This window comes from Aplysia californica, unplaced genomic scaffold, assembly GCF_000002075.1.
Source record: "Aplysia californica isolate F4 #8 unplaced genomic scaffold, AplCal3.0 scaffold00525, whole genome shotgun sequence".
NCBI classification, from domain to species: domain Eukaryota; kingdom Metazoa; phylum Mollusca; class Gastropoda; order Aplysiida; family Aplysiidae; genus Aplysia; species Aplysia californica.
Genome location: NW_004797795.1, coordinates 469,134 through 484,917, shown reverse-complemented (window position 1 = coordinate 484,917; position 15,784 = coordinate 469,134). Strand labels below are relative to the sequence as shown.

General features: G+C 39.7%; 1 protein-coding gene across 2 annotated transcripts in view; it reads left to right on the top strand.

Annotated features, from left to right (window-relative positions):
• The window catches only part of LOC101858963 (E3 ubiquitin-protein ligase mind-bomb), a 33,846-nt gene extending 18,193 nt beyond the window's left edge, over positions 1–15,653 (top strand). The window contains exons 5-11 of one of the 2 annotated variants that reach the window (XM_005106312.3): positions 3,422–3,484; positions 3,996–4,238; positions 5,708–5,743; positions 6,207–6,398; positions 9,721–9,768; positions 11,898–12,089; positions 14,130–15,653. In XM_005106312.3, coding sequence (XP_005106369.1) covers positions 3,422–3,484; positions 3,996–4,238; positions 5,708–5,743; positions 6,207–6,398; positions 9,721–9,768; positions 11,898–12,089; positions 14,130–14,498 — 1,143 coding nt within the window. In that variant the 3' untranslated portion in view covers positions 14,499–15,653. The remainder of the gene's footprint in view (positions 1–3,421; positions 3,485–3,995; positions 4,239–5,707; positions 5,744–6,206; positions 6,399–9,720; positions 9,769–11,897; positions 12,090–14,129) is intronic. The other variant, XM_005106313.3, reaches the window with a different exon arrangement.
• Positions 15,654–15,784: the final 131 nt, after the last annotated feature.

Below are 15,784 nucleotides of genomic sequence, written 5' to 3'. Positions count from 1 at the left end.
CGCCATCTTTTTCGACCTAGAAAAAGCCTTCGACACGACCTGGAAGTGCTGCATTCTCAGCGTAGCTGCCACTTTCCCGCTAAATAGCGGAAACTCCGCTTCATCTAGCTTTTCCCGCTACTTTCCTCCTTCCTCCGCTGGACCGCGCTCGGTCGCAAATTGCGATACTTTTTTACACGCGGAAAACACTGAACTGGGACAGAGACGAAAACGCAGCTTGTGCATGTCCGCCCGTAGCTTTCTACTTCCGTTCTTCTAAGCCTAGCGCTAGTTTCACTTTGTTTATTGAGGAGCAACACAGTGTCGATCGGACATTGGGACGGACGTTAGCACGCCAAGTTGTCATTGAAAACGGCGGAAATTCAAGAGAAATTGATGCAGAATGCAAAAATAAAAGGATCTCAGCTTGCTGCACTTTGCGTTTGGTGCGATAAAGAAATCGCGGCCCTTGGCACTCCGGCACGATTGCGGTCCCGTTTGTTTACATGACGGCTATTGTGGCTGTTGAAGTGAATCTAGGCTCTAGATCTAAATCTATCTCTAGATATAATCTAGATTTACACATATTTAGATATCTAGATTCTAGATCTAGATTAGATAGCCTAGGCTATAATTTTAATTCAGGTTAGATCTACACACTACAGAAGGACTAGTAAGTTAAGTGCAAACGGGACCGCAATTGTACAGGAGTGCTCAGTACAGCGGCAAAGGTGTTGCCTCCTTGATCCAATACTGCGCGCGCTGTACATCGATGTAGATCTACACGTTTAAAGTGAAAGAAATCTTTTTATAAGACACCAGCTTGCAACAAAAACTGGATTTTTAGTCACCAAGTCCAAACTGTGTCAAATTGACTCAACAAATACTTGTTAGTCTACTTAGTGCCTTTGTTTTTTGTTGTTGTTTTTTTTTCAAATACATTTTAATTCAGTTGCCTATGGTTAACAATTATGACAGTTTTCCTTTCCAAAACCATAGGCTACATTTTCCAGTATATATTGCGTCTGGATCTCACTGGTTTTACTCCGGCCTTCGGAGAGGGCGCATCCGCCTTGGCATGAATTTCCTCCTTTTTTTAAATTCCTGAGTGGCAGCTATGTCTCAGAGACCTACACGCTCTCGGCATACGCGGTCACCTCCCTGCCTTCATTGGCAATTTCCTCAAGAACCGTTCCTTCCAGGTTCGTGTCGGATCCTCCCTTTCAGACCCCCACCAACAGGAGGAGGGTGTCCCCCAGGGGAGCATCCTTTCTCCTCTCCTATTTGAAATAAAAATAGATTCCATTGTAAAAACCCTCCAAAATAGTATAGACAGCTCGTTATACGTTGACGACTTCTTGATATGCTGCCATTAAAAAAATCCCCTACTAAGATCTATGGAAAGGCAACTGTACAAACTTGAAAAGTGGGCTAACAATAACGGGTTCAAGTTTTCCCCCGTCAAAGACGGTTGCAGTACACTTCTGCCAATCAGGCAGACGAGTGCTGCAGCCGGATTTGACACTATGTTGGGAAAGGATTCCTGTCCAGGACCAGGCTCATTTCCTCGGCGTTATATTCGACAAAAAACTCACATTCATACCACACATCAAAGACCTTCGTGTGAGGTGCCAGAAAGGGTTAAATGCTTTGAAAAATCTATCGCATCCGGAGTGGGGCGGGGACTCAAAACACCTTCTTCACTTGTACATATCCCTTGTCCGATCCAGGCTTGACTACAGCTGTCCAGTCTACGGATCGGCAAAACCACACGTCCTAAAAATGCAAGACCCAGTGCAAAACCAAGGCCTCCGCCTCGCTCTGGGGGCTTTCCGCACTTCTCTGGTTAGGTGGAGAGCCTCCAGGCCGAAGCAAACATACCATCACTCACACTCAGACGCTCACAACTTTCACTACAATATGCAATTAAACAGAGCTCAACACCAGGGAACCCAGCATGTGACTGCATTTTTTTAAAAACCCTGAAACCGTAAACAAATTCCAAAACAACGAAAAACTCATCAAACTCTTTGGCCTCAGAATCCTTGAGAACCTCAAAAACATACACTTTTCCAAACAAGACATCCAACAACTTCTTTTCCCCGACCTCCCTCCGTGGCACCTCACCAAGGCAAAAGTAGACTTACAACTGACCACACTCGACAAAGCAAGCACAAACTCCAAAACATTTAAAGCAGAATACAAAAAACTTATATAGAAAAATACCCGGTGCGGAGCTTATCTTCACAGATGGCTCCAAAAAAGACAATGATGTGGGCGCCGCAGCCCTATCTTCAAACAGTACACATACCAGAGGAGACTCCATCCTGAAGCCTCTATTTTCTCTCCGGAGGCCACTGCCATTGACATGGCACTGGACTCCATAGAAAATTCTCCTAACAAATCTTTCCTTATCCTTTCTGACTTTGTGTCTTTTATCACCTCACTTACAAACAACACACTCCTACACCCAAAAATAGTTAGGCTGTTGTAACAAAGGATACACGTCTTGACTGAAACAGGGAAAGGTATGGTGTTCGCATGGATACCTAGCTATGTGGGCATCCGAGGAAACGAGCAGGTAGATTCAACGACGAACACAATTCCTCTGACTGACTTTAAAAATGAAGTAAAAAAGTACACCTCCTGTCTGTGGGAGAGCCATTGGAAAAAACAAAAAACAAACTTCTCAATATTAAACCCAAACTGGGACCGCGAAATCCTTCGAGCCTCTCCAGAAGAGACGAAGTCATTTTCACTCGATTATGCATCGGACACACGGCCCTAACACTCAAATACTTCCTTCATGGAGACGAGAAGCCGTTCTGTGTCGGATGCGACACAGATTTTACCATTAGAAACATTTTAACCGAATGTCTAGACTTCGGAGAGACCTGAAGGAAATATTTTAAATACAAAAAATTGAAAGATATTTTTCCCGTTGTTGTTCCCAGCAGAATTTCAGATTTTATGAAGGCCATTGGCCTTTATGGTAAGTTATAAAATAGATTGTTTGAAATTTTTAAGTGTTATTTAGAAAGTTGTTTTAAATTTAAATTTAAATGTAAAATCTATTTACACTCGATTTTTAGCGTTTCTACAATTTTAAATAGAAATATTGACTAGTATCAGGCAGAGAAATGAACTATTGAGAAAAAACCAACTTGTTTTGCGCGCTCATATGACCTTATGCAGTTGCGAGCGCTGCATTACATCATACTAAAACGAAAAAAACCTTCATAAGACCAATTTCTGATTCACATTCAGATGTATTTGTGAGGCATTGTGGTGAAATAAGGTGCTCGTCAAAATAATGCAATCAAAGAAATCAGCATTTTTCCCCCTTTTTTTTATCTAATTTTCTTTTTGTTTGCATCCTTTTATTAAACAGTTTTCAATTCGTGTGTTACATTGTAGTGTACTGAATGTGCTTTTCTCTCAGGAACGACGAATTGATCGTTATGACGATTCAGTGATGGTCCGTCTATTACAGAAGCCGTGTGTGGTGAGAATTTGGATAGCTTTAAAAAAGATTGTGTCTGACTTAAAATTGTCACAAAATATTGTGATTGCTTATACTACTGTCATATTTTTCTTCAGTCCATTTTATTGTGTATAATATACTGATGAGTAAACAGTGTAGAGAAGTGAATTGTTTGGAATTAAGTACAATTTATACTGCTATCAATATACTGGCAGCTAAATCTAATTTTCAGAATTTTAATGTATAAAAATGTTCACAGTATTGGGTAAGCAAAATGTCATTGCTATATTAATTTGAGCTGACTCTCAAGTATTTGTTTCATAAGTGTATCTTCCCTTTTGAGATCTAGATGCTTAAATTTCAGGCCTCATGTGAATATGTAATCCAATGTTTTGTTTGTATTTACTGGGATAGATCTATCAAAATTAAGGACTTTAATTTTTGGTCAGACCCATGAAACAAAGAGAACAATGCTTGTTTCAGATCTGGTACAGGAAAATGAAGTTCTGGTATTTATTTCATTTTTTGACAGGCAAATCGATCATCTGGCCGTGCTTACTTCCATCATGGCATCAAATGTGATGCTTGTAACAAGAATCCCATCTGTGGCGTCCGCTACAGGTGCAAGGTCTGCTTTAATTTTGACCTTTGTTCTTTCTGCAAGATTAATGGTCGTCACTCGGATCATACTATGGAGGAATATGGCCCATGTAGAGAGAACAAGACTGATCCCCGTTTCATGTTGACTTTGAGAAATTGGATACAACATTTACAGGTCAAAATAGCTGTGGTGCAAATTTGTGACATTATTTTTGTTTGTAATTTCTTTTTATTTTGATTTCCTTTGTTTGAGAAGCACAATATTTAAATTAAATGCAGTTGTTTTGTGTAAATGTTCCAGTGGTCTATTTTGGCTTGTTTTGATATGCAAGTCTGTTCAGGTTAGAATGATAAAGGCAGTAGAACTGCCAGACGGATGATCAGAATTGTGTCATCATCATTGCCTTTCTCACCCTGGATCAGGATATAGGCCATGAACAAACACTTTCCACCTTTCCCTATCCTGGGCTAGTCGCTTGATGTCACTCCAGGTCTTTCAACTTTTCTGCACATCCCTTTCCGTGACTCTTCTCCAGGTTCCTCGTGGTCTTCCTCTTGATCTTTTACCCTGTGGGTTCCAATCTAGCACTTTCCTTATTATGCAGCTGCTTGACTTCCTGAAAGTGTGTCCAATCCATCGCCAAGGCCTTCTTCCTACCTCACCTCAGACTGGGCTCTGTCTTGTTCTTCTTAATACTTCCTCGTTTGTGATCCTGTGTGTCCGTCTGATCCTCAGTAGCTTCCTCAGACACCAGTGCCCTTTAATGCCCTATGCCACTATCTTAATGCTTCTTCCAACAGGCCCCACCCCCGCCCTCATACTATTTTTGCTATTTTACATTCTTCATTTAACAAGTCGTAATGTGGAAGGAAAAGGATTTTAGCTTTATACGTAGATTTATTGTGCTTATGTGTTTGCCAGCAGCTGATCTGCTCCACCTGTTAAAAATCTTAAAATTTAATGCAGGTGTTTTTTTTTGCCCCCATCAACACGATTAGATGATTTAAGAGGTGACTTTAGGTCCTGCATGTCAGGGCCATCTTGGGATGAGAAAGATACACCATTTCGGTATAATCGAAATGTGTGTATGTGTGTGTGTATGTGTGTGTACACATGGTGGAACACCAAACCAATATGCCAGGATCTGGACAATAAAGATGTGTCTTATCTTAAAAAAAAAAAAGAAGAAATGTGACATCATGATGAAATCAGGCACTCATCAGAATAGTAAAATCAAAGAAACATATTTTCCACCGGTTTGACGATTTTTTGTGATCAAAGTTTTTGGTTTTTTTTGGCTGTACACATTTATATATCCATTTAAAAACTTGAAGTCAGCATAATTTGGCGACCATTTTCTTACTATTTCAAACCTCTGACACCAGGCCCACCTCCTTTAATCTAAAATACCTTGACTTCTATCGATGATAAATGGGCATTTTTTTTTCACCCAAAGAAAGGCAAATGAATAGGGTTTAAGAACGTCCGTATGCTAAAAAATTCAGGAATGCCTGATTCTACCGCATCATGGCACAAATTGTGTTGATGGAATTGTAAGAATACATGTATTTTTCTTTAATCTGCTAAGAAAGATTTCAATTCTTATGCTATTTAATGGAATGTTAAAGTGTTTTTTCTTTCAGGAGCGAGAGCGATATTCTTTGGGAAATCATGATGGGGTGAGAATTATGATCTTTTACTCTTTAATTTTTTTACCCCAAAAAATGCATGGAATATTGCTGGGGTTTATTCTGTTTTTATATTTTACTTTAATCCGTTTGAGAGCATAAAAGTGGTAGCACATACTTGTTTGTATTGAATTGCAGTACTCTTATTTTGAGATTCTGGCGTAATATTTGTTTATGCTTGCAGTAAAGGGTAAATGTAATGTTGTAGATGCTTTCCTAGACTTCTCTTTCGTAACCTAAGCTTATATTTTTAGATTCAGATGCGTATTTTAGACTATGAATGTGTAAGCACATTTATATCTTTTGGCCACTCATGTCAGTCAGTTGAATGAATTAAGAGCAGTTTTAATCTGCTCAGTACAGAAAAGGTATTGCTTTTCTTGACCATTCCTTTTTGTGTAAGATTTGCTGTTTGGTAACCTAAGTTCTCCATCTCTTTGTTTTTTCGTGACAGGAAAGTGAACCGTCTGAACATGACCATATCCATTTCAGCATTCGATGTGATGCTTGTGGCGTGTGCCCCATCCGTGGCATCCGCTACGATTGCAGGACTTGCCTTAACATTGAAATTTGTGCAGACTGCAAGGCTCTGGGACGTCACTCTTTTCATTCCTTGCGAGAGATTGTCACAACTAGTGCCCAGAGGGTATCTCATTTATTCTTTTTAGGGGGCTGTTATTTGTTAAGTTAGGTAGATATTTTATGGAATGTCACCTTATCTTGTTTTAGTAAGTTTTATAGCACTTGCTACACAATGGTCAGCTAAATGCTAGAGATTACAGGTGTTACAAGAGATTAAAGAGCACTAAGAAGAAGGAGGAGGGATGAGGAGGATAGAGGTTGGATAGGAAAGAAGGCACAAACCACACCGGAACACCCGCCATCTACCCAAATCAGATTATCTGGTGCCGCTTATAAACGTTATTGGTTTTTTCTTCGCTTTTTTCTTTTCAATGTCCTTGTATTCTGATTTCATTTGATGATGTAGAATATTTAAACCCCTGTAGTTATGGCCTATTTGCATGTTTTGGCTTGTTTTGACATTTAAACATGGGTGCTGGTCCACTTGATGGTCTACATTGATTTATCTGTTCTACTTTTCTCCTTGACGGGCCACTGCTGGATCAATCTGACAGCTGTGCAACTTGACAATCTCCTAGTCTACTATATTTCACAATGCTAAACCTTTTCCATGCACATCAAGACAGGCTTGGGACTGTCATTAGAGGCAATAAAATATTTCAAAACCCAATTTTGTCCAATTGATACAGCAGAGGTAGACAGTGATCGGTTAGGTGGGACTTATGATAGAAAGGATTATCGTGATAGACTGTAAAGTGTGATTGGCTGCAAAAGTGGCGGAGAAATGAAAAGTATCCATGACTGACAACGCTACTATCTGAACCAGGGGTCAGATTACCAAGGAAAGGCCACTGGAGGTAGAGTGTGGGTGAGCCTTGGCTGCATTAAGTATTCCACTACAAATGAGATGTTGAAACACTTCTTGGGCTGTCAAGACAAATTAATACTCCTCCTGATCTACAATCGTAGTTGGAAGACAAGACAAGAGACAGGTCCCCCAAGTCTGGCGAGAAGCAAATGTTGTTGAGCATGTAAATAGCTACAGACCCCCAAGTATCAGCAGCTCTGTTGGCAAACTCATAGAAAGAATAGTCAGCACAAGATTATCTGGCATATGGAGAAAAATAACATCCTCTCCCATGAGCAAGCATACTTCCGGCAGCATCGCTCAAATGAAGACCAAATCACCCACATTGTGCAGAAAGTAGAGGTTGCTTTCCGAGCTAACTGTATGGATAGACCTGAAAAGGGCTTTTGACAAGGTCTAGAAAGATGGGCTCAGACTAAATCTCCACAAGACTGGTATAACTCATAGCGCCGAAAACTAGCCGAAATCATGCCTCTTAGTTTCTCATCCCAGCGACATGTGGAAGTCATTAAATCACCGTCAGATCCACACCGTGCTGGGTTACATGGGGATCACTGGCCGCTCTGTATGCGCATCAGCTACAGGTGGGCAGGTCATAACTTAGTCAACTCTTTTGACACTAAATGTAGATGCAGCATCCTCACTGTAACCACGGAATATTCCATACCACAAGAAAAGACCAAGTCTCCCTCTCAGTCTGCGAATACCCGACCTAAATGCTATTATATTTGCCCATGTTACTGTGTGTACAACATGTTCTCAATTTCAACAAATTTAATCTTAATCTACTATATTTTTCGCACTTAAAGCTTTTTAAATTTCTAAAGTTGTCCATAAATTTCACTGATTTTTGGTACATGTACGAAGAACATACATTGTATTGTTCTTTCATGTTTGTAAGTTTCTTGAAAACATCACCTTGTTTCTAATCATCAATGATATCATCAAGGACCTACTCTGAAGAATACAGGGAGCCATATATGCAGATAACCTTGTCCCGTGGTGCTCAGAGGAACTTGTTTCAAATGGGCACCACTGCAAAGATCAGCTTTGACTGCGTTGACAAAGTTCAGAACCAGGCTGCTTGTGTCATCACAGGAGCTCTGAAATCAACACCAATAGCTGCACTTGAGACAACATCAGGACTCCAACCCATGGAAAATACCGGAGATGAAAAGATCCTGACCCAAACGGCGAAATTCAGGAGGCTAAAAAAAACTCCCCTTGAAAACTAGAAAGTCACACAGCCAGTGCAAAACTGACTTTAAAAAGCAAGATTTGCACACCGGAGCAAGAACTGGAGCATCAGTATTTGCCCATAAATGAAAATCCCTGCCTGAAGAGATCCCCTTGTTTACTGCTGGGCCCACCTGGGAAGATCTAATCGCTACACATACAAAACAGCTTCCCATGAGTAGAAAGGACTCACAGACCTGCCTAGGAAGAAGGGCTCTGGCATCCGAACGCCTTGAGAAATGCTATCCGAAGGAACTATGGACGAGTCTACCCAGATGGATCGGCTGAGGATGCAGTTTGGAATGGAGGGGCAGGAATATACATTCAGTTCCCAACAGGAGAGGAAGTCAAAGACAGCGTTGCAGTTTGTCTCCACCCTAAGAGTACAAAGCTGAAATAGTTGTTCTGAAAACTGCAGCTTCTCGAATCAGATCTGACCCATGCTCCTCTCACAACATGGTCCTCCTCACAGACACTCTTTCTGTATTACAAGCCTTTCAATCAAACAGTGAAAGTGACTTAAATGACCCTACTACAACGATTGCAGACCTCTACAAAAACCACACAGTTGTGCTACAGTGGATACCATCTCACTGTAACTTGTTTAGGAATGAGATTGCTGGTTCTTTAGCAAAACAAGGGTTTCACTCAGAGCAACCTGAAAAATGGACAAGCCATTCAGAGGCCAACTTCATCATTAAAGGGGACTATGGTGGAAGGAACAACATCCACACTATAACCGGGACGGCCCCTACAACCTCCTCACCTGTCAAGAGTAAGTCGTTCTGTTCTGATATAGAACAGGACACAACCGACTGAAAGACCTCCTCCACATGAATTTCAAGGTTGGAAATTTAGAGCAGTGTCAGTGGGGAACTGTTCTAACAGGGAACCATTTGCTGCGAGCCTGCCCAATGCTTGAGGCGCTTAGAAGGAAATATTGGCTCAACCCTAGCCACCTAGCCAAGGAGACACAAAACCCGATGGAGACCTGGAGGACCTGCGGTGAAGAGCTGCCTTTGCACTAGAGACTTGGATATGTCCATGTAAAGATAAACTAGAAGAAAGAAGTTTACCACACTCAAAAAAGGGTTTCACCTTTATATATATATTTTTAAAAAAGTACAACTTAAAAAAATTTGTTAATAAGATTTATCCCTCTTTTGTAGGCTGGCATAACCACTCTGTAGCAATAGTTCACTTATCTCTCTTTGTACCATAGAAAAAGTTTCCATTTCCAATTCTCTTGTTACGTAAAGGCGTTCTTGTGTTTTTCTCTCAGGAACGAATAATGCACGGAGTTGGGGACGCTATGATGGGAGCGTCATTGGTAAGAATTTAGATCTTTTTTTCTTTATATGTGCCACGGCGCAGTGGAATCAGGCGCTTGTCAATTTTTGGGCGTATGGAGTAATTAATATCATCTTAAAGCTTGTTTGTTCATTCATCTTGCATTTGGCATAAGAAGTACCCATCTTGAAAAGAAGTTAAGATAGTTGAGTTTGAAGAAGGTGGGAGTCACCTGGTGTCAGAGGCAAAGTTAGCGAGAGAATGGCCGCCAAAGTTTCGAGACTTTCAAAGCTTGAGTGTCCTTGGAAACTGCAAATTTACCATTTTTTGTGCCCTTGATCAATGTTTGTTAATGAAATCCACAGAGAAATGTGTTCTAAAATGGATTATATAGAAGCAGTTGAATCAAAAAACGAAAATTACAAGAAAAAAAATTGCCCAGTGACCCGAAAAGTGACGGCCTCCTTGGTTACATTATTTTAACGAGCGTCTGATTTCACCATGCTGCCTCACATGCTTACTCAGAAATACATAGTGTAAACACGGTACGTAGGCTGACTTGTGGACCTCTGAGTGGGGGGGGTGGTTTTGGTGAAATTTGGATCGTTCGGATTGCTGTTTCTTTGCTCTGTTGCAATAAAATACCAAATGCTGCACGCCATGAAAAGGTTTACTTTTCTTTGCTACAATGGTGTAAGCTATTTGTGTATTTGGAGCTGGAGAATCCCCGTGGAAAGCGAAGCTCCTTGCGCTCGGAATGGGAGGTCAGCCGGTTAAACGATTGACGCCTGTGCATTTGAATGCTTGGTCGAAAGATTGAGGATTAAATACAATCTTCAATTGGCAGAGAATTACAGAGCTTTGGATGGGGTTTCTGGTGGTGTATTTTTTGCCTTTGGGGTTTAAATAGATAACGTTTAATTTAAAAATATTATAAAAGATTTCAGAGGTCATATTTTACATGAAGCAAGATTATTACCAAATCCTCAGAAGACATGTCTTCCGTGTGGAATAGAAAAATTTGTAAGACAGTGATGAAATATTTGTCTTTCTCTCTCTCTTTACCCATTAAAAAATTTTTTTTGAGTCATGGTTTTGGTGACTTTCTTGAAAATTCAAAGTGGAAAATTAAGTTGTTTTCATTGAAAGCAGTTTGAGCATTGCTTTGGTTTCACTCGTCTCCATTTTCTTTTCTTTTTTTTTTTATTGTGTAAGTGTTTTACGGCGCTCGCAGCTGCATTAGGTATATGAGTGTGCGGAACACATCAAACATTTTTAGTTGGTAGGAAATTTTGAATTTTGCCCGGGTGGCGGCTGCAGCCTACTCTTATGAATTTTGGACCTCCTAGGGACCTTTAACATGTGCAACTTGCGCACGGGACCTCCGAGATTTTTCACCCTTATCTGAGGAAAGCTAGGTCTTAGATCTTACCTGTCATAAGATCAGGGCTGTGGCTGAAAGACAGCTGTAAGAAGTAGCCAAGATATAGCAGTAGAAAGGCAGCAGAAAGTGGAGACGAAAGCAGACGACAGAACATAGAGAGCATGAAAAAATGTGAAAGGAGAGAATTTAAGAGAAGAAAATTTTCTGTAATTGTCGAGATTCAAACCCTTGACTTATTGAATGAGAGGTGAACACTGTAACTTCTCTACTATGAGAGCCCCTTTCTATTTCTTGCAACCAGTGGGTTTTTATAATTTGGCATAAAACCATGACACTTGGAATTTTCCTTGGTCTTGCTTTATAAATTTTTGTATTTCTTTATGGAATGAATGTGCAACTCATAATATGAAGTTATACTGCAATTTAGTAGTTTCTTAGGCTGATGCACAGCTTCAAAGTTCACTTTATGAGCTAACCATCCCAGTACTTCGATATTTACTAGCAACTGACATTGTGACCCCAAAATAGACCAGATCTCTGATAAAGTAAAATATTTGGGTCAAACTTGTTAAAAAAAAAATTCCTGTTAATCTATGAGTTTTAAATTTGACCGGCAGCATTTTGAACATGATAATATAACTTATAAGTTTATTCAGGTCGGTCTATTTTTTAAACTATGGATAAACCTTTTAGTATAGAAAAGGAATTGTGGTTCTTGATAGTCAATTTTTGTTTACAATTTAGTATTAGAAAAATGTCTTCATTTATTCGCTTTTATTTGACAGGTAAATGAAGTGTCTAGCGATGGAAAAATCCATACTGGCATCATATGTGATGTTTGTGGAATGAATCCCATCCGTGGCATCCGCTACAAGTGCCTAGACTGCCCAAACTACGACCTTTGCGTGTCCTGCAGGGTAGCGAAGCATCACTCTCATCATCACACGGCGGAGATTGTCACTCCTAGGTCCCCTGAGGTACCCAGTCTGATCTTTCTGTCAGGGTTGCCTGGTTGGGGCAGATTCTTGTAGGATTATATTATGTACATCTGCAGGATCAGATAAGATAATAATGTTAATGAATAAATAGCTTTTGTATCATGCATATCCCCACTAGACAGCAAGCTCTATGTGCTTTACAATTTACACTGTATTATTACCCAAGTAGATCATAGAACACTCTGAAACATTCTCAGCTTCCCGGGAAGCATACAGTGCAAACAGATGATTAAGCGCTCAAACACTAACAAACAGGCCAGATCTTTCTGTCCATAGCCGGGTACCAATTCCCACCTGGGTGAAGTGAGGACACTACATCAGGCCTCTAACAGGATTCGAACCCGCATCCTTTTGACCTTATTAAATGGTTGCGAGTCTGAGAGTCTGACCACTGGACCACCGACACCACATAAGGGTGGAAGGTCATATTAAGTAACTCAACCCTAGGCCTACACTTCTTGTTTGTCAGCTGTCCCTAGAGATTTTTACCACTTTGAAATATTGATGATGTTTCTGACGTTAATTTTTAAAAAAGATTATTTCAGTAGCTATAATGGAGGTGGGGATAACCAGCTTAAACTTTTTCCACAGTCAAACTTTGATGTTTCAATTGTTCTTTCATCTGAGTATGATGCGTACATGACTCAGAAAACAAAGTCTTTGTAGGGAACAGAAAGAGATTAAGCAATAGTTGAAATTGTCATCAGTTCTGAAATTTCTGCTGCTAATGCTTGTCTCTTTTGTGCCATACTATACTGATGAACTGCAGTTTCACTAGGACAGGTTCTGTTTGTGGGTGGTCGGCAGGTTCTCTGGTGTGATTTGCTCCTTCTTTCCTGTCTAACATCTATCATCTACTTCGGTGCTACTGACTGAAGTGTGTTTAGGCCATTGACATGTTCCTATGCACAGTAAAATTGTAAATGGGCTGATTCATCAATGTCGTGCTCATAACTGCCTGAACTGCAAAGGGGGACTGCTGTTTTTCTTTCCTAATCCTTACTATCGTCATTTTTCCTTTACTTCTTTTGTATGTTTTGTTTGTGACACTCTTGTCACCCGCTATTTCCGGGGTGCCTTGATAGTCGAAGCAGACTTTGTGCTGTTGAAGCTAGAGAGGTGAGCAGAGTAAGCCTGATTCCCTGTAAGGACTTCTCTGTTGACATCCACCCCTTGGCACTTATATATGACCTTTTCTGTCCCCTTTGATTTATGCAAGAAAAATTCTGAAATTATGCAAATTGAGCCCAGAAATGTGAAATCAATTGTAACAAAGAATGATGAAGGAAAATAATAAGTAATTATGCAAAAAATGATCAAATTTTGTTAAATTATGCGGGGTGCATGAAACCATGGGGACCGCCTTATGCTGTTGCGAGCGTCGTAAAACCTCTACTAAACTAAAGTAAACATCTATCATCCTTAAAATCTCTTCTCCTTCATTTTTGTGTTTGTTTCTCCCTTGTAACACCTAGTCTTCGGCACTTATGTGACCTGATTGTGTTGCAAGTGCTGTAAAATGCTTACGGAAATAATTCAAAGGCTCAGTTGTATGAGCACTGGATGACATGGGCTCAGTGCCACCTTTAGTTCCTTCACAATATATTAGGTCGTAAGGCCATGATGTGTAACAAGACTTGATTCCCATCCCTAACATGCACACATTGATGTCAGCTGTCATTGGTCCTTTAGTATTTGAATTATTGGAATACTTTATAATTTTGGAAATTTCTAAGGGGTATCACCTCAAAGTTTAGGTCATGATACCATGCCTAGTTTCTCCCTCAATCTTGAAATTTGGCCCTTGAAGGCAAGGACCCCCCCCCCCCCCCCCTTCAACTTTCAGAGTAGTCTGCTCTATTAATAAATCCCCTGCAATTTTGTTACATTGTTGTTGTTGTTGGTGGGTTTTTTTTAGGTTTTTTTGTTTGTTTTTTTTGGGTTTTTTCTTAGTTGTAAGTTATAATCCTCTCAAGGTCTTTTTGATTGATCTTCCAACCGTACTCATATTTTCTTTAGCAAAGGATGCTGGATCGCAGGAGGGATCAGGCCATGAAGCTGATACTAAATGCCCGAGGTTCGTCCTCACGGCGAGTCACCACCTCAAACTCGACAGAGGCAGCAACAGGGGCCACTTCACAGTCAACTGGCCCCGATCACCACCGAGGAGCCAACTCGCCAAAGGTTTCAGACCCAATGAAATCTCATTTTGACGAAGTAGACCCAGAAGATGTTAAAGAGCGCATGACATGTCCGGTTTGTTTGGATAAAGAGAAAACTGTGGCTTTCAAATGTGGCCACTGCACTTGTTGGAATTGCAGTGAGCAACTTAAAAAATGCCCAATATGCAAAAAAAAAATCACAACGCGTATTCGTTTGTTCAACTAAAGTAATGCCAATTTTTTAGTTTTTCTTCCTTCTTTTATCTTTTCTGCATTGAGGATGTGATGTTGCCATGTCTTTCCGAATGCATCAAAAGTACAATTTTTAATTTTAATTCTTAAAAAAAATCTTTGACAGCACCTCTACTGTCTACTTGTTGAAGTACTTTCAAATCTTCTGTGTATTGTGTAGTTATTGACTAACAAATATCTTACATGACAATGACTTATATTTATTAGGTTCTCCCAGTGTTTTTTACACTTGTTGTCAAAGGGATGCTTTGCATGCTTTATATTTCCTTGTTAACATTTCTCATATTGACTCATACGGCTTCTACCAACTTTGGAATAGAGTGCCATTCCTTGAAGGCGTATCGTTTTAGCTATGAGATTGTGTGATCTGTATAAAGACTATGTGAATGTGAGTGCAGGCTCCACAACTGATAAAAGAAAACGAAATTTGTTCTTACACACATCAGGTGAGACAGTAACAGCTTATGTATTGAATTAAAACACTTGTTCAGTTTCAGTACTTTCAAGTTATTCATATCGTTATGGCTTGTTCTATACAGGTCTTGTCAATGGATGAAGCTATCTCTTCATTCTCTTTTTATTGATATTGATATATAGTTTACCTCTTACTTACAATGAATAGCGAACAACCGTTGATTGAAGATTGTGACCTGTGACACTTTGGTCCCATGGAATTTTCTTTAGCATCTGGAATGCATGTGTATACTGTTTGCAGTCAAGGAGTTCATTAAAGAAGTCTACCCAGATTTGCATATATGTATACTTGGTTTTTCATTCAAACAACATTGAGGAGATTGTTACACAACATTGAGGAGATTGTTATTTATCTTTTATGGCAGACCTGCATAGTACACTGAAACTGTTCATGTACTCTCCAGAGGAGGATTGCATTAAGTCATAGTAATGCATGCTGACAAATTCAAATTAGTTTTGGAAGAATGGATTTCAGATGCTACTCACATTTTCAGTATTTATTTTGATTGAATACGTTTTGTTGACGTTGTAGCCACAAAAATTTGTATTGAGATACTGGTCAATATTTTGCTCAATATCTGTATGTATCACTGATGTTGTAATAAAATGTTTAATAAATGTCGTACATAAATAATGTGTATAATTGTACTCTGCAGAGTGATGTTCTTGAAATATGTGTACTGTTTATGTCTTGCTTTATCTGTATGTGTGACTGATGTTACGAAATACTTGATAAATGTTGTATGTGAATAATATTTATAAGTAAATATAAATAATTGTCCTCTG